Raw genomic sequence first — 23,869 nt, forward strand, 5'->3', positions numbered from 1 at the left:
GAAATGAGTTTGACACCCCTGGCTTAGCGTGTACACGGCACAAATGGAGACTTGTGATGACGTCCCTGTTGTGTGCTGTCATTTCTAGGCTCAACAACAATGCCTTGCTGCCTTTAAACACACTATAAGAGGACTTACTGTATGTTTGAACGTAAACGTGCTTCTATTTTCACTCGACATTAATAAGAAAGACATTAAGATGGGCTTTGAGACACTTCCGCCAGCGCTTATGACAGTCAGCTGTTTTGGATATGATGGCTGTGAAACCTCCACCTGATGGGACAACTTTGACAAGCAAGACTTACGTGTTTTGCTTCCATTTATAACATCTATATGCTCCCACTAGGATAAATCATGCAAAATAATAACATTGACCATCATTGCTATGCCGATGACACCCAAATCTATGTAGCGCTATCACCAAATGACTATCGCCCCATAGATCTTCTGTGCCTGTGCATTGAGAAAGTCAAACACTGGATGTGCCAAAATTTCCTACAACTAAATGAAGATAAAACTGAGATAATTGTTTTTGGTGCTAAAAAAGAAAGGTTTAAAGTCATCCAACACCTTCAATCACTGTCCCTGAAAACCTCAAATAAAGCCAGAAATCTTGGGGTTATTTTAAATTCTGATTTACATTTCGACAGTCACATCAAATCAGTAACAAAATCGGCCTACTATCACCTCAAAAATGTAACAAGACTTAGAGGGCTCATGTCAGCTCAACACTTAGAAAAACTTATACATGCCTTTATTACCAGTAGTCTAGACTATTGTAATGGTCTCCTTGCAGGTATTCCCAAAAAAACTGTCAGGCAGCTAAAGCTTGTTCAGAACGCTGCTGCTAGAGTTCTAACAAAGACCAAAAAATGTGAGCACATTACACCAATTCTTAAATCCTTACATTGGCTCCCTGTACATCAGAATTGATTTCAAAATCCTCCTGCTCACATATAAATCACTACACGGTCTAGGGCCGAAGTATATTACTGATATGCTCCCACTATATAAGCCCTCTAGATCAGTGGTCCCCAACCACCGGGCCGATTGGTACCGGGCTGCACAAGAAATAAAAATAATAATAATTAAAAATATATATATATATATATATATTGTTTTTATTAAATCAACATAAAAAACACAATATATAGATTATATATCAATATAGATCAATACAGTCTGCAGGGATACAGTCCGTAAGCGCACATGATTGTATTTCTTTATGAAAAAAAAAAAAAAAAAAAAAGCTGATCCACCAAACTTGTGCACAGAGGATCACATAATGAGCAAATTAAAAAGAGAACATTATTTTGCTTGTTTGTCTTAATGTATATACATAATATATGCTGATTATTAGAATGGCCACAATACTGCGAGGAGGAGATGCAAATATAATCATTGAGGACCTAAAATGTTTTGAAACCACTGTTCACGTCTTTATTTAGCACGATAGAAATGTGCGTGCAAACTGGCACAGTTAGGCTCAAATGGCTGTGACAAAGGAGGGCATCGCACTGCAAAGACAGCTGATGAAGAGAGAATCCTGTGTGTGTCAATTTACACCGCCAGAAATAAAGAGATTAGACATATTGTCTACTCAGCAATATCATTTTATAATTTAATAGCTACTTGATGATTTAATAATCAAAATCAGAATCAGAGTCAGCTTTATTGGGCAAGTATGTTTAGCACACAAGGAATTTGACTTGGTAGGCTGTGCTCTCTCGTTCAATGTAAAAAAACTAAACAATATTAACGCTTAACTAAAAATACTAACAAGTACTTAAATTACTAATATGTACAAGGCTAATAAATAATAGTGCATTGGTGAATAGAGCAAAGCAAAACGATGATGAGGAGAATATGAGTTGGTACATTCACAGTGACAGATTAGTTCCAGAGTTATTTCACAGCATTCATCAGATGCCTGAAAGAAGAAACTATTCTTATGATGAGTTGTTTTGGCATACTGTAATTTGTAACGCCTGCCGAGGGGGAGTAGTTTGAACCGTTTGTAACCAGGGTGTGAGGGTTTTGCTGTGATGCTACCAGTAACCTGCCCGGTTCCTGACTCTGGACCGGGATAAGTCCTGGATGGGGGAAAGGTCAACACCGATTTTTTTTCTTCTGCAGTCCTAATCGTCTGTTACAGTCTGTGTCTGTCCAACTTGGTCACAGAGCCAAACCACATGGGGGTGCACAGGATAGACTGAATGATGGATGTGTAAAACATGATCAGCAGCTCCTGAGACAAATTTACCTTCTTGAGCTGACGCAGGAAGTCCATATGTGTCTATATGGCAGGTCCCGTGAGATTGTGGATCCCAAGAACCTGAAAGAGTCCACAGTAGACACTGTGCTGTTCAGAATGTTGAGCGGGGTGGAAGTGAGGGGGGCTTCTCCTGAAGTCCGCTGTCATCTCCAAAGTCTTGAGCGGGTTCAGCTCCAGATGGTTCTGACTGCACTAGAGAGCCAGCTGTTCCACCTCCCATCTGTAGGCAGACTCATCACCATCCTGTATGAGACTGATGAGGGTGGTGTTGTCCGCGAACTTCAAGAGTTTCACAAAAAGGCCCCCTGAGGTGCAATCATTGGTGTAGAGCGGGGGTTGGCAACCCGCGGCTCTGGAGTCACTTGCTGTTCTTTAGCGCCGCCCTGGTGGCTCTCTGGAGCTTTTTCAAAAATGTATGAAAATGAAAAAGAAAAAAAAAAAGTTTTTGTTTTAATATGGTTTCTGTAGGAGGAAAAACATGACACAAACATTACTAATTGTTAGAGAGCCCACTGTTTTAATATGTTTGTTTATGCTTTACCGATGAGTATTTGGCGAGCGCCGTTTTGTTCTACTAGTTTCGGTGGTCCTTGAACTCACCATAGTTGTGTGGACTGTGACGCAACAATTTGTTTATGTGTTTAACTTTCTCCGTCGCTGCCACAGTAACACGTGTTTTGTGCCACTCCTTCTTTGTCACATTTTATCCACCAAACTTTTTATGCTGTGCTGGAATGCACAAAGGTGAGCTTTGTTGATGTTATTGACTTGTGTGGTGTGCTATCAGGCATATTTGGTCAGTGCATGACTGCAAGCTAATTGATGCTAACCTGCTATTTAGGCTAGCTGTATGTACATATAGCATCATTTTGCCTCATTTAGTATGTATGTAGGTATATTTATTCATCTGTGTATTTAATTTATTTATGCAAGTCTCATGACACATTATCTCTATGTAATATTGGCTGCATTTCTGTTTGTGTGCCATGTTGTTCCAAACATTACCCAGCTTGCCAAATATTGTAATAAATCCATTAGAAGAAGGCAGCCTGCCGTTTCGTTTAACCTGGACACACACATCTATAACTTTGACCATTCTAAGTCAGTAATTTCCAGGAGTTATCTCACCTTCTGAGTAGCCTGTGATTTACTAATGTTTTCCAATGTTGTAAAAAATGTGTAGAATAAATATTAGATTTCAACATTTCTGTCAACGAAGACACAGTCATTTTGATAATCGTCTAATGTACTATAGACACTTGCACCATCAATATAAGTCTTTTGTAAGGTTTAAAAATGTTTGTGGCTCCATACAGATTTGTTTTTTGTATTTTTGGTCTAATATGGCTCTTTCAACATTTTGGGTTACTGACCTCTGGTGTAGAGGGAGAAAAGCATTCGGGAAAGAACACACCCCTGGAGAGGGTGAAATGACGATTGTCCGGGTGCTGGATGTGATGGTCTGCAGCCTTACCGGCTGCCCCCTGTCAGTCAGGCCGGTGTTCTAACAAATCGAGCTGCTTTGTCAAAATGAGCTACCCAAAGCTACCAAAATTAATCATATTAAGTACTTTGTGTTGACTTACCTCGCGTTCCCTTGGTCACTCGCACTACAAATATTTTAAATTATATTTATTTTATTGTGTTTTCTGATCAGTAAGCATGTAGATACTTGCAGAGTAAGGAAATTCACATTGTATATTAACGGACAGCAAGCAAAGTATGTAGATAATAACAGCAGGAGGAAGTTCACATTGACACAAATAATGTTAGACTTACATTTTTGTTTTTATCACTGTTTAAACAGGAATAGCAACTGGTAGCCCTTTTGGACAATGCAGTTCGATTCGACAGAACAAGGGCACTGTGAGCTGGGTGAGTTTGCGGTACAGGATATTTAGCGTGATACTGTTAAATACACAGCTGAAGTCCATCAACAGGAACCTAGTGTAGGTCCCTAGGGAATAGAGGTAATGCAGGATGTGGTTCAGTCCCATGTTGACTGCATACCTCACTGACCTGTTTGCCCAATAGGCAAACTGCAGGGGTTCCAGCAGAGGGCCTGTAATGACCTTCAGGTGTCGCAGCACCTATCTCTTCCAGACCACAAACATCAGGGTTATGGGTCTGTAGTCATTGACTCCTGCGATGGCAGATTTTTTTTAGACTGGGATGATGGTGGAGCCTTTGAAGCTAAAATGCACTTCGCACAGCTGAAGTGAAGAGTTGAAGATCTGCGTGAAGATGGGGACCAGCTGCTCAGCACCGACTTTCAGGCAGGAGGGACTCACACAGTCTGGTCCTTGGAGCCTTTCTGATCTTTTGTTTGTGGGTAATCTGGCGCACATCCTTTCCATAGATCGTCAATGCAGGTGGGGGGTCAGAGGGAAAGGGAGGAAGGGTTTTAGGGGAAGCAGGTCGGGTAGAGACTGAGTGTTGGGGTGATGGTTGTGGGGCTGCACGATTTTGAGAAAAAAAAACTATTTACAATTATTCTCTCCAAAATTGCTATTCTATTTGGGATGCTTATATTTTATACATATAAATGCAGAGGGGGCTGGAGCCTATTTCAGCGGAATGCAGGGTACACCCTGGACAAGTCGCCACGTCATCGCAGGGCCAACACAGATACACAGACAACCATTCACACACTAAGGCCAATTTAGTGTTGCCAATCAGCCTATCCTCCGGTGCGTGTCTTTTGGAGGTGAGAGGAAACCCGAGTACGCATAAAACTGCAAAAGTAACGAGTTAAGGAAGACATGTTACTTTTAGACTGTCAGTCAACATATCCTTGTCACTCAAGGTGCCACACATTAGATCAATATGCAATAATTTAGCCTAAAAATATTTGGCTTCATGCAGATGGGCTCAGAGCTTTTGTCTACAACTCTACACCATGCTCTTAAACTGAAGACTTAATCAACAAAAACTATGCAGAGTGAGACCTCTTTCTCCCAGTTGAAGGGAGAGACGAATAAACATGAGGCCTAATAATTCTTCAGCCTCTTGCGGTTATGTAATCGCACTAATTCAAACCTTGGGGTCGATTTGACTTTGATTAATCGTGGAGCTCCAATGTAAACCAGGGCTTGTTGTTGTATGTGCAGAAGGTCCTGGGGCCTCATGTCCTAACAGTTGTGTGGCTTTTCTACTAAATATGAACGTATGATCAAATTCAGAAAATGGTGAACGAAACTAAAAATTCAGATGTATTGAAGAATTTGCACGCACAAATCTAAGCACATTTCTTTGTTACATTGCAATCTACTTGGAATCCACCGCAGACATGTGCGTGGCTTGGCACCCCCAGACCACGCCCCCTTATACAATACAGGCCAAAAGTTTGGACACACCGTCTCATTCAATGGGTTTTCTTTATTTTCATGACTATTTACATTGTAGATTGAATGAACACATGTGGTGTTATGTACTTAACAAAAAAGGGGAAATAACTGAAAACATGTTTTATATTCTAGTTTCTTCAAAATAGTCACCCTTTGCGCTGATTACTGTTTTGGACACTCTTGGCATTCTCTCGATGAGCTTCAGGAGGTAGTCACCTGAAAGGGTTTTCACTTCACAGGTGTCATAGTTTTGATGCCTTCAGTGACAATCTACAATGTAATTAGTCATGAAAATAAAGAAAATGTATTGAAATGAGAAGGTGTGTCCAAACTTTTGGCCTGTACTGTACATATACAAATAATATTGAAAATAGCAATGTGTTTCAGCTCGGCATGGTCTGATTAATCACGAGTCAGTAGGAGGTGCTTCTGTTTCGGGTTTCGAGTGATGTCAGATCGATTGTCAGCTTGTCATTGCTGTGTCTCTGAGAACTGAACACAGGCGGAAATAAAAAAGAAAAAAAGAAATGGTTGTGTCAGGAATAAAGTGAAGAAGAAGATAGATGTGCAAGACCAAAACTGACTAAGGGAAATTAGTGCTGCACCCCGTTTGAAAAGATAGTCGCTATAATACGTAAAACTATAAAAGTTGTAAAATATGAAATGTAAAATCGTTTTTGTAACTTACAACAAAATATGTTTATACATTGCTCAAATGAGTCAGATTAAAGTTAATGTAGAAAACAGATAGATGGATTTGTTTGAAATCTTTTAAATGTAAGCATGCCAGCATATCCAGAAGGACATGCTGGCATGGTCAGCAGCAGGAAGCATGAAGTGCTCTAAAACTTGCTGGTAGACGGCTGCGTTGACCCTGGATCTCAGGAAACAGAGTGGACCGACACCAGCAGATGACATGGCACCCCAAACCATCACTGATGGTGGAAACTTTACACTAGACTTCAGGCAACGTGGATCCTGTGCCTCTCCTGTCTTCCTCCAGACTCTGGGACCTCGAGTTCCAAAGGAAATGCAAAATTTGCTTTCGTTTCCACCATCAGTGATGGTTTGGGGTGCCATGTCATCTGCTGGTGTCGGTCCACTCTGTTTCCTGAGATCCAGGGTCAACGCAGCCGTCTACCAGCAAGTTTTAGAGCACTTCATGCTTCCTGCTGCTGACCTGCTCTATGGAGATGGAGATTTCAAGGTCCAACAGGACTTGGCGCCTGCACACAGCGCAAAATCTACCCGTGCCTGGTTTACGGACCATGGTATTTCTGTTCTAAATTGGCCCGCCAACTCCCCTGACCTTAGCCCCATAGAAAATCTGTGGGGTATTGTGAAAAGGAAGATGCAGAATGCCAGACCCAAAAACGCAGAAGAGCTGAAGGCCACTACCAGAGCAACCTGGGCTCTCATAACACCTGAGCAGTGCCAGAAACTGATCGACTCCATGCCACGCCGCATTAACGCAGTAATTGAGGCAAAAGGAGCTCCAACCAAGTATTGAGTATTGTACATGCTCATATTTTTCATTTTCATACTTTTCAGTTGGCCAACATTTCTAAAAATCCCTTTTTTGTATTAGCCTTAAGTAATATTCTAATTTTGTGACACACGGAATTTTGGATTTTCATTTGTTGCCACTTCAAATCATCAAAATTAAATGAAATAAACATTTGAATGCATCAGTCTGTGTGCAATGAATAAATATAATGTACAAGTTACACCTTTTGAATGCAATTACTGAAATAAATCAAGTTTTTCAAAATATTCAAATTTACTGGCTTTTACCTGTATATATATATATATATATATATATATATATATATATATATATATATATATATATATATATATATATATATATATATGTATATGTACATGGTGTGTGTACGTGTATATATAAGTGTGTATATATATGTGTGTGTGCGTATATATATATATACATATATATCTTACCATCCAAAAATCGCTGCCGTTGTGTCCTTGGGCGGGACACTTCACCCTTGCCCCCGGTGCCACTCACACCGGTGAATTGAATGATGAATGATAGGTGGTGGTCGGAGGGGCCGTTGGCGCAAATTGCAGCCACGCTTCCGTCAGTCTACCCCAGGGCAGCTGTGGCTATGAAAGTAGCTTACCACCACCAGGTGTGAATGAATGATGGGTTCTACATGTAAAGCGACTTTGGGTACTTAGAAAAGCGCTATATAAATCTCAGGTATTATTATTATTATATGTGTGTATATATATGTGTGTGTGTGTGTGTGTGTATATATATATATATATATATATATATATATATATATATATATATATATATATATATATATATATATATATATATATATATATATATATATATATATATATATATATATATATATATATATATATATATCTATACAGTATATATGTGTATATATATATATATATATATATTTATTTATATCTATACAGTATATATGTGTATATATATATATATATGTATATATATATATGTGTGTATATATATGTATGTATATATATATGTATATGTACATGGTGTGTGTACGTGTATATATAAGTGTGTATATATATATGTGTGTGCGTATATATATGTGTACATATACGTATGTGTGTGTGTATACAGTATATATATATATATATATATATATATATATATATATTTATATATATATATATATATATATATATATATATATATATATATATATATATATACATGGTGTGTGTATGTGCATATATAAGTGTGTATACATATATGTGTGTGTATATATATATATGTGTACATATACGTGTGTGTGTGTGTATACAGTATATATATATATATATATATATATATATATATATATATATATATATATATATATATATGTATATGTACATGGTGTGTGTACGTGTATATATAAGTGTGTATATATATGTGTGTGTGTTTATGTATATATACGTGTACATATACGTGTGTGTATGTTTGTGTGTGTGTGTGTATACTGTATATATGTACATGGTATATCATGGACTAAGTGGAACACTTAAAATTTGTGAAGTTTTTTGGGGGGGCTGGACAATTAATCGAATTAGATTTTTATTTCCGTTATGGCTTCTCACGATCATGAAAATATAATAATAGAAAACAATTATTGATAGGCCACGCCGAGCTCGACTGTACGGAAATCGGGGCAGTGAAACAAGGCGACCAGCTGTGTCTGCCCAGAAAAAGTGTGTTTATGCCGACCGGTGAGGTGGCCAGTGTGATCATGGAGCACATCGACTTGGATGTACCCAACACTTTTCATGTAACTGTCCCTTAAAGCTGGTATGATTCAGAACCATATTGTTAAAGGCTGTTGTGATAGTATTTTCTGTTAAAGGTCTGTATAATCATGTCTTTTGTGATCATTGTTTGAAGGGAGCCTCGGTGTGTCCTGCTTGTCAATTCAAAAATAAATAGCCTGACTTGATGAACTTGTATGCTTGTTGTGTCATCTTTGTGTTAGCGTCAGTCGAGGGCATCGCAGGGCACAAGGCAGGGCGTTGTGTCTTTTCCAGATGGCCGTGTAACCTCGCGACAAAGGGGCTGTTGTTGAAAAATCATGTGACTGTCTGTGTGTGTGTGCGTGTGTGTGTGTGTGTGTGTGTGTGTTGGTTCCACCCCTGTCATGTGATGAGGGGCAGGGCTGTCAGGAGTAGTGAGCAGCTCCTTCCTCCTCCTGGGAGCATGCACACAGCACATGCAATGTGTGGAGATGGAAGGATACATGGCAGATACAGGAAGGTTGGGAGATTTACACACACTCTGGGAAGGACAGAAGAGGGAATACAGAGGATGTCCTGATCTAGTTTGTAAGTACAAATGCATGGCTGATTTCTATTTATTTTGTTATCTTGACGTGATCCTCAAGATTGGAGGAGTATCAGCCTGTATTGGTAAACTGCCTTGAACAAGACGCATGGAAAACAATGTAAAACGTGGCGTAGTGAAGCGAGTGTGGCCATTTTTGGACTCCTACAATAATGTATTTCCTCGTATTGAGCAGTAGGACAGTGTAGAAATTAATATTTGTGATATTAGGTTGAAATGCTGAAAACATACTTTTTGTTTGGACTGACAAAAAACAAGGTATAGCAGCCTCGTGCTTTCAGTTGTCAAGCAGGTTCTATAGTGCTTGAATCAATGAAACCTGCAAGTCCAGCCAGAATTACTGGTCTTCCATTGGTCCATGTGTTTGTTTTGTGTGTCCCTGTGCTGTACATGTTTAATATTCCATATAATGAGCAAATACACTAGATCAGTCATGGGTTACTTTACTGATCTAAGTGCTGTGAATGTCAATGTAATGAAAATCTAGCTAGCAAATACATAAACTCAAACGCACATCAACAAAGTGTTGTTTGTATAAAAAGTTTACCACCCACGCTGATGTAGTCCGTCCCCTTATGATTCATCAGTGGGACAAGTAGGAAAAGTTACAGAAAGTTAACAGCCTCCTGTTAAGAATGACGGCGGAACCACCAAAGTCAAACGGCCCAATAGTTACAAATTCATCATACGTGTTTAATCAGTCTTGTGGAACTTCAGCTCACTAAGAAATTAACTGAATAGCCCCCAAAAATTTTTTTTTTGTGATGTCCTCACAGACGTGTTCCAGGCCAAGATATGTATGGTCAACCATAGAAACGAAAATGAAACTTTGACAGCATGTGGCTGTTTAGTACAGTATGAGCAATGCAGTTTATTAAATAGAAATCACATGGAAAAATAACACCAAGTGGATGCTAGTATAAATATATTCTCTATAGACTACACATTGCTTATTACTTCCAGCAATAGAATGGAAGTCAACCAGTTTATGTTGACAACCAGTGTGTGTCGACCGACTCATGGAATCTTGGTCCACCATGTTTTAATTACTAAAAAAGGCCCATTCAGGTCGACATACACACTTGACCACTTTTGTAGATTTAACATTTTAGAGCCCAATGAGTTCTTTCTATTAAAAATTTCTCCATTTATGTCGACAAGTGCTGTAATATAAACTTCATTATTATCACACACATTTTTGCAAAAACAGATTGTGTTTTTTAACACTTAACACAAGCAAACAAAGAAGTGTTAAAAGGGCAACATGAAAGAAAGTACCACTTACCTCCAAAGCTTTGGTGCATAAAGATTAAAGATCCTTTCTTATTTCACTGTAGCCGTTCTTTCATCCCCCTTTACACAATTACAACAAAATGAAACCACGATTGGAGTAAAACATGTCAATAAACTACCGTAGGTTCAAAACTCCTTTATCTCTCATTCTTCTTATGTTTCTGGCTAAAGTCAGAAGTAAATGTGCAAGAAATGGTTGATTTTGGTTACAATGACCACAGCTTGCAGTATGTTGACAATAACTTACCCCTGATTTCCACAGGATGCGAAACGACTGCAAACATCATTGTCATGGCGGCGGACTCTTTCCGTTTTTATTCAAGTCAGTGTGGTCGTTTCCACCGCCTGCGGAATGGCATCTGAGTGACGTTGCGCATCCCTGTGTTAATTATACGCAGGGCTTCTACTTTTGCCGGTCGCCCCAACACGAGGGTTCAATTTAGCTAAAATCTGGAAGTCAACTGAACTGCGATGGGGATTGCTGAACGGCAGATGGTGTTGCCGTTCCGTGGCGGTTACGTTTAGCTGGCATTCCGCATCCTGTGGAAATCAGGGGTTATAACGACGTGAGTCAACCAGTCCGAGTAGTGTCAACTTAAACAGGTTCCACTGTATTTATGAAATAGGTGACATTATTGCTCCGCAAAGAACTTCCGGTTTTTTTGCATTATTTGCGTCTTCAAATCGGGAGTAGTTTTACTTTGTTTTACTATACAGTGACTAACTTCTCTTTATACTTACACTATGTTACTTAAACATCTATTGTCGACTTTGATGGTAGTCATTTAAGCTATGAACAAAAAGAATGTGCTTAACATTGTTTGTAATGGAAAACAATGCATTCTGGCGTGTAACGTACAAGTCATGCAATCCAGTGCGATTGCTCATGATCCAACTATGAATGATAACTGCCACCTTGCACAGTATAAACATACAGAATGACTAAAAATATTCCAGAAAGTTGGAAAAATTGTAGTTACAAGAATCGTAAAGGCATGGCGTGTAACGTACAAGTCATGCAATCCAGTGCGATTGCTCATGATCCAACTATGAATGATAACTGCCACCTTGCACAGTATAAATATACAGAATGACTAAAAATATTCCAGAAAGTTGGAAAAATTGTAGTTACAAGAATCATAAAGGCACTCAGTTAATTGTACTGGGCTTACACCCATTTTAAACCTATAACCCGGCACATTTAGTGATCAAACTAATCCAATCTAATGAATTGTGTTGCACGGATGAAAACCATTGTACTTGATTGTCCTTCATTTGCACCACGGATGACTATGCATGTCAGCTGTATATTTGAAATAAAGGAAGATGTTTGGGTATGAGCGTATAACATGTTAATCTCATGGTGAACAGCTAGCATAACGTGGAGGTTAGGCCTATGTCGTTTTGTCGTACTGTACAAGGTTTGTACGTTCTGTTTAACAGTAGGAATGGCAATGTTATAACCATAAAGAACCACTTTATGCTAAATACCTCAAATTTGGTCTCATCTGACTGCATCACAGTCTCCCAAGCCTTGTCTGCCAAGCATCGTCTGAGTCAATAAGGTGTTGATTGTCAAACTTCAGAAGGGTCTGTACTAGGGTTGTGCTTTGGGCGTGGTCAAAATGATGTCATAATGATGTCATTATATAATTTGCTTAACAGTCGATAATGCCTATATTTTCTTTTTAAAAAGGCTAAAAAATTTACATATACTAAAAAACAAATCTGCATTATCAGTAATGAGTATTAACAGATTTGTTCTTATCGTTTTGCTCTATCTTTATAATTGTTACTATTGCACAATGTTACACAGGCCGTATTAAAGTTGCGGGTGCTGGACCTTCAAATAGGGGAAGCTCATTTTCAGCATACTCTCTAAACACAAGTACAGTCTCCTATTACAGATACCGCATTTTCCGAACCATTGGGCGCACCGGATTATAAGGCGCACTGCCGACGAATGGTCTATTTTTGATCTTTTTTCATATATTAGGCATACTCACAAACGCCGCGTGCAACAACAAGGCAACAAATATGACTGTAGACTCAAAGTTAAATCTACCCTTACCCGAGCAGAAAGGATGCATGATTTATCCGGGAGAGTGTTGATACCAATTTTCTTGACCCAGATACAGACAAAAAAGTTGTCTGTATCTCCATGGTTTTCTAAGTTTACATCTGTTTTGTCATGTAAAATGACGTATGGACCACAAGATGTCTTGGAACGCGACCGACGGATTATCCTTTAGATCAGTCAACACATTTTTTTTTATATATTCCCTTGCATAGTGAGTTGTTTTTTTTGCACGTCTCTGCTTTTAATGGTAAGATCTAGGCCCCTTGTGTGCTCAGTTCACACTCTGTTTGCTGCACAATAGCCATATTGGTTTGGTGCCCCACCACTTGGTTTACTTCTGTTCAAAGCAGTTGACTGGATACAGATTATATCATAGCCGCCACACCTTGAAAACAAATTAAAGTAATATAATGTATTTTAGCCCCCAGAAGATGTCACCCAAAGTTAAAGTTAAGTTAAAGTACCAATGATTGTCACACACACACTAGGTGTGGTGAAATTTGTCCTCTGCATTTGACCCATCCCCTTGATCACCCCCTGGGAGGTGAGGGGAGCAGTGGGCAGCAGCGGTGCCGCGCCCGGGAATCATTTTTGGTGATTTAACCCCCAATTCCAACCCTTGATGCTGAGTGCCAAGCAGGGCGGTAATGGGTCCCATTTTTATAGTCTTTGGTATGACTCGGCCGGGGTTTGAACTCACAACCTACCGATCTCAGGGCGGACACTCTAACCACTGAGATCGGTAGGTTGTGAGTTCAAACCCCGGCCGAGTCCAACACTATTTTTAATTTTCATTGCCAATCTTATGCTAACAAATTGTTTGGATCTGAAACCAAACTGCATGGCGTGGAGAGAGGGGGAGCTGCTGTTTAAGTCAGTGGTCCCCAACCACCGGGCCGTGGCCCGGTACCGGTCCGCAGACCGATTGGTACCGGGCCGCAAAAGAAATTTATTTTTTTTCTTTATTAAATCAACATAAAAACCACAATATATACATTTTATATCAATATAGATCAATACAGTCTGCAGGGATACAGTCCGTAAGCACACCTGATTGTATTTCCTTATGAAAAAATAAATAAAAAAATAAAAATAGCTGTGCAAATAATACAAAATGTATCAAACTCAGATAAAAAATACATTTGCAGGCAGGCACTTTTTAATTCCCAGCTCTTGTCTTGTTCTAAAACACCAATGAAAATGAAATGTAGCATTTAGACAGGCTGTACTGTAGCAAAAGTCATCACATGTGTGCCACAATCATGTGTGTTCTTAACAATTTATTCCACGTCTTCCAGTTTTGATTTGGGTTTACATGGTAAACAACTCAAATTAATGTTTTGGGCATTGTTTTATCCAGACGCATACATGTGTCTAAATGTGGCCAAGTACACGCATTGTGAGTTTCCTGGATGTCGTCTACATCGCTAAAAGTGTGTTTATAGGAATTTTCGACCATTCTTCCAAAAGCGCATTGGTGAGGTCACACACTGATGTTGGTGGAGAAGGCCTGGCTCTCAGTCTCTGTTCTAATTCATCCCAAAGGTGTTCTATCGGGTTCAGGTCAGGACTCTATGCAGGCCAGTCAAGTTCATCCACACCAGACTCTGTCATCCATGTCTTTATGGACCTTGCTTTGTGCACTGGTGCACAGTCATGTTGGAAGAGGAAGGGGCCCACTCCAAACTGTTCACACAAGGTTGGGAGCATGGAATCCTCTAAAACGTTTTGGTATCCTGAACCATTCAAAGTTCCTTTCACTGAAAACAACCCCACACCATAATTCCTCCTCCACCAAATTTCACACTCTGCACAATACAGTCCGAAATGTACCGTTCTCCTGGCAACCTCCAAACCCAGACTCGTCCATCAGATTGCCAGGTGGAAAAGCGTGATTCATCACTCCAGAGAAGGCGACTCCGCTGCTCTAGAGTCCAGTGGTGACGTGCTTTACACCCCTGCATCCCACGCTTTGCATTGGACTTGGTGATGTATGGTTTAGATGCAGCTGCTCGGCCATGGAACCCCATTCCATGAAGCTCTCTGCGTACTGTACGTGGGCTAATTGGAAGGTCACATGAAGTTTGGAGCTCTGTAGCAACTGACTGTGCAGAAAGTCGCCGACCTCCTTGCACTATGCACTTCAGCATCCGCTGACCCGTCTCTGTCAGTTTACGTGGCCTACCACTTTGTGGCTGAGTTGCGGTTGTTCCCAAACTCTTCTATTTTCTTTTAACAAAGCCGACAGTTGACTTTGGATTATTTAGGAGCGAGGAAATTTCACGACTGCATTTGTTGCACAGGTGGCATCCTATGACAGTTCCACGCTGGAAATCACTGAGAGCGGTCCATTCTTTCAGAAATGTTTGTAGAAACAGTCTCCATGCCTAAGTGCTTGATTTTATACACCTGTGGCCGGGCCAAGTGATTAGGACACCTGATTCTGATCATTTGGATGGGTGGCCAAATACTTTTGGCAATATAATGTAAATCGCCCGCTTGAAAATTCCCTCTTTTCTTCTCCGAATCTCTTGTCGTCATTTGGGATGTGCGCTGTTGTGATTTAGCTTCCTGGTGCGATGACTCGACCTATCTTGCCTATGATTGACCTGTCCGTAATATTTTGCCCTAATCTTAACCAATCGTGACTCATCATATTAAACCAGCCAACCAATCATGGATATTTTTATACGTAAACCAACCAACCATCATTGATGTTTCCCGTATATTTTGTCCCCTGCCTGTTACACTAGTCCCGGTGTTTTGAGCGGATCTTATGGGGTTCATTCTGTCAATCGAGACACCGACTAGTGGTGGGGAATATCGTAACTCCAATTTTTGCTCACAGTTTAAAGCATAACAACTAATTTGAGAGGCAGCTTGTTCCTCAAAACACTCATAAATCGAGGTACACCTGTACACACATTTTTTATTCATTTGTTATGCTGATGCATGTGAAGAAAGCTTGCTTCTATGATCGATCTATGAAAGTGTAAACACGCATGAGGGATGTAGTTTCCAAGCACATAGTCCCATCCATCCATTTTCTACCGCTTCCCTTTTGGGGTCGCGGGGGGGTGCTGGAGCCTATCTCAGCTGCATTCGAGCGGAAGGCGGGGTACACCCTGGACAAGCACATAGTCTACATGTGTTAATCCAACCTTCTAAAAGTCGAACATTTAAGGCAGGGTTTGGCAACCAAAAAAGTTGAAAGAGCCATAATGGACAAAAATAAAAATAAAAAATCTGTCCGGAGCCGCAAAAAATTAAAAGCCAATTATAAGTGTTATAATGGAGGCAACACATGATGTAAGTGTCCATATTATCTATATTAGCCTACTATCAAAGGCTGACGCAGGTCTTTGTTGACAGAAATGTTGTATTGTCATTTTTATTCTACACATTTTTGCAACATTGGAAATCATTAGTAAAATACAGGTTTCTCACAGGATGAGATAACTTCTGGAAATTACTGGCTCAGAATGGCCAAAAGATGTGTGTGTCCAAGTTAAAGAAAACGGCAGGCTGTCTTCTTCTAATGGATTTATTACAATATTTGCAAGCTGGGTAACATTTGCTGTGGTCTGGAACAACATGGCTCACAAACAACTATGAGAAATGCAGCCAATATTACATACAGATGATGTGTCACGAGACAAGCAAATATAAATTAAATACATAGAGGACATATGTAAAGGAATTTAAATTAGCTCAAATATACCTACAAACAAGGCATAATGATGCAAAATGTACATACAGCTAGTTTATCCAAGCACTCCAGCAAATCAATAAAATCAACAAAGTTCACCTTTGAGCATTCACGCACAGCATAAAACGTTTGGTGGACAAAATGACACAAAGAAGGAGTGGCATAAAACACGTCTTTCTGTGGCAGCTTCGGAGAAAGTTGTACATGTAAACAAACTACGATGAGTTCACAGATCGCTGAAATTAGTAGGACAAAACGGTGCTTGCCAAATACTCTCATCAGTGGGATTTCTAATAATTAGGAATGTTTGTGTCGTCTTTATTTTCCTCCAGAAAATATATTAAAACTAAAACATGTTTTTTTCTTGATCTTTTTGCATTTTCACACATCTCTGAAAGAGGTCCAAGGAGCCACTAGGGCGGCGCTAAAGAGCCACATGCGGCTCTAGAGCCGCGGGTCGCCGACCCCTGATTTAAGGTGTTAACATGCATTTCATAAGCATCTTTTAAAAATGAATGATGACTCTTGTACTTGTTCTGACATTCTCATTGTATTAATTTGTTTTCTTTTCTTCCCAGGGCTTGTATTTCACTACAGCAGTACAAGCCACCAGGCAGAGGGGCTGTGGAGAGTCACATGACTGCTTATCAATGAGGAACATGAATCATGACCTCCGTGATTTTGGTTGACACTGGTGGGACTGTGGTGGAGTATGTCACAGCTGTGGAAGACCCCCAGCAGGTTGGTTGCTCAGCACAAGAAAACAATAAAACTGCAGTCCAAAACATCAACATGATTTTCCTTAGTGTGTCCTTTTTTTGACTGCGACTGCATGTCCAAGCAGGAGGGGGAGTGTGATGTGGACCTCGAGCCAGAGGGACAAGTGGAGGACGAGTGGGAAGTTGAAGACGTCTATGAAGAGGCAGAGGACGGGAGAGAGGTTGAAAACTGCCCAACCGTTATTGTGGAGGAGGTACCTGGTGTCGGCTTAGCTGAGGCGATGGTGTACAGTGACGAAGCCAACGTCATGCAGGAAGTGGAAAATGAGCAGGATGTGGAGTCAGAAAAGGGGGCAGGTGAGATAGTAATGCTTAAATACCGTATTTTCCAGACTATAAGGCGCACTTAAAATCCTTTTTTCCTCAAAACTCAACAGTGCGCCTTATTACCTGGTGCGCCTAATGTACGCGATCATTCTGGTTTTGCTTACCGACCTCGAAGCAATTTTATTTGGTACATGTGACCAGTAGATGGCAGTCAAACATAAGAGATACATGTAGACTGCAATATGGTGGCAATATGACTCAAGTAAACAATATAAAGTTTACTAATATAGTTTACAGTACATGTTCCATTGAAAATATAGAACATTACACACCGCGCTCAAAAATCTATCAAAATGTTTTAGTACGACCTTGTACTGTGCTTCAACATACAAGTATTATTATGGTGTGTATAAGGTAAGACATATTATCTGGCGTTTTGTTTCGCAATGTTATGCGAAAGCAACTTTTCTTACCTTCTGGTACCTGCTGATCTGTATTTGGGATCTGCATAAGTCCTGAAAAATTGCATGCGTCCGCCTTTGTAGTCCGTGTCGACACTGTAGTCGATAAGCTTCTTCTTTTTTTTCTATCTTCTGGTTATGGGACATTCATCCTCCGCTGTTGCCATTTCTAATATAAAGTACTGTAAAGTTCTTACTTACATCTGTCAGTAAACTCGCCATGAAAGCGCTAAAACATACCGGTGTAGTGAGTTTACATTATACACCCAAGGAACTTTAGTTATTAGAGTGTTCCGGTCGGACGGTTTTTCATTGGACACGTTTACGGAGGATGAAGAGATGCTGCTCCGTTATTGATTTAATTAAAGTCTGAATGTCATTAAAACAGTTAGCTCCATCTTTTGACACTTCTTCCACTCCCGTCCTTGCACGCTACACCGCTACAACAAAGATGACGGAGAAAAGACGCTGTCGAAGGTGAGCCACGTAAATAAGACCGCCCACAAAACGGCGCATCTTCAAGCGACTGTCAGAAAACGGCTTGAAGATGATCTGTACAACATAATCTATGCAACACTTTGACCAAAGAACCACCATCACATGTTATGTAGACCACAAGGAAGTGTTTTCCATTTAGAAAAAAATAATAATAATATGACTCCTTTAATGCGCCTTATATATGAAAAAAGATCGAAAATAGACCATTCATCGGCAGTGCGCCTTATAATCCGGTGCGCCCTATGGTCCGGAAAATACTGTAATATAACCTGTCATTATTCACTATGATCATAAATCATTTGCTTTACCTTCACTTCACAGTGTAGAGTGGAGGCCCTTTCTCAGCGCTTATTATCCAATCCGTGCTACCAGTAAATGCCCATATTACTGAAAATCTGAAAAAGTTTTTTCCCACCAGAACCTCCTCTGTTTTCAGGTCAACTCTGTAGTGCTTTGCAAGTTCATTTGCAATTCTGTCATCTGTGTAACGTTTCCCTGTTTGCAAGTTGTTTGGTAGCTAACACTGTCCTTATATGTTTGGGCCATCTCATACTTACCAAAAATGACTAAAGCTTTCTTCCCATTCAAGTTTCAGCCAATTAGATTTATTCAGTGTTTGTTGTGTAATTCTAATACAGTGCCAATAAGTTGTGAGTGAAAAGATCTTTGCGCGTTCGCATCTTGTGAATCTCCTATTGCCCAACTTCTTTCTCATTATTCATCCTCTTTATAGCTAAAGTTGCCACAATTTGCCCTGTATCCTACTTAGAACACCCCGAGTTTACAAGTCATTTTTTTATGAAAGTGCAATAAAACGGACAAATGCAACAGTAACACTCTGAGCAGTGTAAAAGATTATATTTATACATCTCTATTTTACCTTATTGGATGATAGTGAATGAATGTGATTTACTTGCTGTGGCGAGGGAAAAGCTGAGAGTGGGGAGAAAATAATCCTTATTGGCTGAAGAACAGCATTAATAGTTCCAGCTTGTAGCCCCATTCCACATCTCTACTGAACAATAGTGGCACGCTGCTTTCGTCTTATTCACTTTGTCTGTTTACGTATTTCACTGTAAAAGCTTGTATCTCCAAATATGAGACTTTGAGGACGGAGGAGGGTTTTCAGACAATGGATTGTCCTTGGCACTATCCCTACCTATGACTCCTGATAGCCAACAGCAAGGCTGCAATCGAGCAGACGTGTGGCGCTATAAACACTTCCTGCTGCTTACTTTTAATGCACACCATGTAGTACAAACCCCAAAACCAGTGAAGTTGGCACGTTGTGTTAATGGTAAATAAAAACAGAATACAATGATTTGTAAATCCTTTTCAACTTATATTCAATTGAGTATACTGCAAAGACAAGATATTTAACGTTCGAACTGAGAAACTTTATTTTTTGCAAATATTAGCTCATTTGGAATTTGATGCCTGCAACATGTTTCAAAAAAGCTGGCACAAGTGGCAAAAAAGACTGAGAAAGTTGAGGAATGCTCATCAAACACTTATTTGGAACATCCCACAGCTGAACAGGCGAATTGGGAACAGGTGGGTGCCATGATTGGGTATAAAAGCAGCTTCCATGAAATGCTCAGTCATTCACAAACAAGGATGGGACGAGGGTCACCACTTTGTGAACAAATGCGTGAGCAAATTGTCGAACAGTTTAAGAACAACATTTCTCAACGAGCTATTGCAAAAAATTTAGGGATTTCACCATCTACGGTCCGTAATATCATCAAAAGGTTCAGAGAATCTGGAGAAATCACTGCACGTAAGCAGCATGCCCGTGACCTTCGATCCCTTCAGGCGGTACTGCATCAAAAAGCGACATCAGTGTGTAAAGGATATCACCACATGGGCTCAGGAACACTTCAGAAAACCACTGTCAGTAATTACAGTTGGTCCCTACAACTGTAAGTGCAAGTTAAAACTCGACTATACAAAAAGAAAGCCATTTATCAACAAAACCCAGAAACGCCGCCGGCTTCGCTGGGCCCGAGCTCATCTAAGATAGACTGATGTAAAGTGGAAAAGTGTTCTGTGGTCTGACGAGTCCACATTTCAAATTGTTTTTGGAAATTGTGGACGTTGTGTCCTCCGGAACAAAGAAGAAAAGAACCATCCAGATTGTTCTAGGCACAAAGTTCAAAAGCCATCATCTGTGATGGAATGGGGGTGTATTAGTGCCCAAAACATGGGTAATTTACACAGGCATTAATGCTGAAAGGTACATACAGGTTTTGGAGCATATGTTGCCATCCAAGCAAGGTCTTTTTCATGGACGCCCCTGCTTATTTCAGCAAGACAATGCCAAGCAACGTGTTACATCAGCGTGGCTTCGTAGTAAAAGAGTGAGGGTACTAGACTTGTCTGCCTGTAGTCCAGACCTGTCTCCCGTTTAAAATGTATGGCGCAATATGAAGCGTAAAATACCGCACCGGAGACCCCGGACTGTTGAACAACTTAAGCTGTACATCAAGCAAGAATGGGAAAGAATTCCACCTGAAAAGCTTCAAAAATTGGTCGTCTCAGTTCCCAAACGTTTACTGAGTGTTGTTAAAAGGAAAGGCCATGTAACACAGTGGTAAAAATGCCCCTGTGCCAACTTTTTTTGCAATGTGTTGCTGCCATTAAATTCTAAGTTAATGATTATTTGCACAAAAAAAAATTGTTTCTCAGTTTGAACATTACATATCTTGTCTTTACAGTCTATTCAATTGAATATAAGTTGAAAAGATTCACTTGTTTTGGGGGTTTGTAAAAGTGGATGGCTGCACTCCAGGGTGTGACCAATCACAGCGAAGTGGCCACAGTAGGAATCGAGGAGGGCCAAGGGATGGTGCTCATTGTGCAGACCGTTTTCACGGGAATCAGAAAATACAAGGAAACAATGCAGAACTTTTTGCGAGGTTAATCATGTGTAGCCGCTCTACAGGAGTCAAAAGATCAAATACAAAGGACCTAGAATGAGTATTATCGATCCCTTTTAGAGAATTAATCTTTTGTAAAAGAAAAAAACCTGAAAAATGTGTCAGCCTATGTATTGTTTATATAGTATTTTGGTGTATTTATTGGTGAATTAAAAATATATTTGGGAAAAATTATTAAGTAAAATGTGATACATTGCCCCTTTATTTTATGTGCATTTACTGTACCTTTTAGCGTGGTTTGATTGTAGAGTGTTTTATAAACACAAATATGATACATATCAATAATAACTTTTCTGCTGGAAAATGTTTAAATACCCCTGTTTCTATGAGTATATAATATAAATTATTATATGGGAATATTACAAAAAAAAAATCTCATCCAACGCACCAGCTATTTACTGAATATATGCAGCGCCATCTTGTGGACAAGGTGCCCAATAAGTTTCTTTTTTTTTTTTTTCAGTCAATTTGTAAAAATGTAATGGCCCGAGGGACAAGCGGTAGAGAGTGGATGGATGGATGGATAATTAGAGAATGCAAGTGTTGTGCAGTTGACATACAATTGAAAGAAAGTGTGTATTGCGCTTTCTTGTTCATTTCATTCCATTCTTGTCAGTCGAAAATGTGTAATATAGAAACATGTTTTGTAAAATGGTATTTTGGTTTCCGTATATAAACCAGGAGTGCCCACACGTTACTGAAGATAAAGGATTTGGAAGCAATTTTTTTATATGTTTACATTTGTAAACCTGATCAAATTATTTTGTTTAATTTTAATCTAATTTATTTATTTATTTTAATGTTCTAATTACTTTTGTTGCAATTTGGTATTCATGTATTTTTTACCGGAGGCCATAAAAAAAAAACAGCTGCATTGTCTTTCGTTCCGCACTTTCGACACTGGTGATATAAACGTTTATTTTTTGTCGGTACAAACGTGTATTTTAATTAATTTGAAAGAATATGTTTATATTTTCGACAAGTTAATAAACTCAGGTTAAAGAAAAAAGTTTTTTTTTTAGTTTTTTTATTGAACAACAAACATACATTTATAATTCACACAACAACAAGGACATAAAACAAAAGTAAATACAGAGAGTATTAAATATGAACAAATAATAATAATAAAAAATATTTAAAAGACAAAAAGGGCTACCTAAATCACTTTAAATGTTTTTAACAAAGATATCAGTTTAAGGGATTTTGTACAATTAATCATTCTCCAAGGTTTGATTGATAATTGTAAACTAGGGATGTCCGATAATGGCTTATTTGCAGATATCCGATATTCCGATATTGTCCCACTCTTAATTACTGATGCCGATATCAACCGATACCGATATATACAGTCGTGGAATTAACACATTATTATGCCTAATTTGGACAATGAGGTATGGTGAAGATAAGGTCCTTTTAAAAAAAAATAAAAAAATAAAATGAGATAAATAAATTAAAAACATTTTCTTGAATAAAAAAGAAAGTAAAACAATATAAAAACAGTTACATAGAAACTAGTAATTAATGAAAATGAGTAAAATTTACTGTTAAAGGTTAGTACTCTTGTGGACCAGCAGCACGCACAATCATGTGTGCTTACGGACTGTATCCCTTGCAGACTGTATTGATTAGGGGTGTGGGAAAAAATGGATTCGAATTCGAATCGCGATTCTCACGTTGTGCGATTCAGAATCGATTCTCATTTTTTAAAAATCGATTTTTTTAAATGTATTTATTTATTTATTTTTTAAATTGTATTCTTATTAATCAATACAACAAAACATTACACAGCAATACCATAACAATGCAATCCAATTCCAAAACCAAACCCGACCCAGCAACACTCAGACCTGCAATAAACCGAGCAATTGAGAGGGGACACAAACACGACACAGAACAAAACCAAAAGTAGTGAAACAAAAATGAATATTATCGACAACAGTATCAATTTTAGTAAGAATTTCAACATAGCAGTGCTTAAAAATCCCTCATTGACATTATCATTAGACATTTATAAAAAATAAAATAAAAATTAACAATAGTGTCACAGTGGCTTACACTTGCATCACATCTCATAAGCTTGACAACACACTGTGTCCAATATTTTCACAAAGATAAAATAAGTCATATTTTTGGTTCATTTAATAGTTCAAACAAATTTACATTATTGCAATCAGTTGATAAAACATTGTCCTTTACAATTATAAAAGCTTTTTACAAAAATCTAGTACTCTGCTTGCATGTCAGCAGACTGGGGTAGATCCTGCTGAAATCCTATGTATTGAATGAATAGAGAATCGTTGTGAATCGGGAAAAAAATCGTTTCTGAATCGAGAATCGTGTTGAATTGAAAAAA

The 23,869-nt window shown here is 39.0% G+C and overlaps 1 protein-coding gene across 4 annotated transcripts in view; it reads left to right on the forward strand.

Annotated features, from left to right (window-relative positions):
- Positions 1 to 23,869, forward strand: part of LOC133639383 (ETS-related transcription factor Elf-2-like) — a 55,203-nt gene that overhangs the window by 3,406 nt on the left and 27,928 nt on the right. The window contains exons 1-3 of one of the 4 annotated variants that reach the window (XM_062032649.1): positions 9,331 to 9,471; positions 17,151 to 17,313; positions 17,414 to 17,648. In XM_062032649.1, coding sequence (XP_061888633.1) covers positions 17,239 to 17,313; positions 17,414 to 17,648 — 310 coding nt within the window. In that variant the 5' untranslated portion in view covers positions 9,331 to 9,471; positions 17,151 to 17,238. Of the gene's footprint in view, positions 1 to 9,330; positions 9,472 to 17,150; positions 17,314 to 17,378; positions 17,649 to 23,869 lie in introns of those variants that run through there. The other 3 variants (XM_062032648.1, XM_062032650.1, XM_062032651.1) reach the window with 3 other exon arrangements.

Source organism: Entelurus aequoreus, linkage group LG22 (assembly GCF_033978785.1).
Source record: "Entelurus aequoreus isolate RoL-2023_Sb linkage group LG22, RoL_Eaeq_v1.1, whole genome shotgun sequence".
Taxonomy (NCBI): Eukaryota; Metazoa; Chordata; class Actinopteri; order Syngnathiformes; family Syngnathidae; genus Entelurus; species Entelurus aequoreus.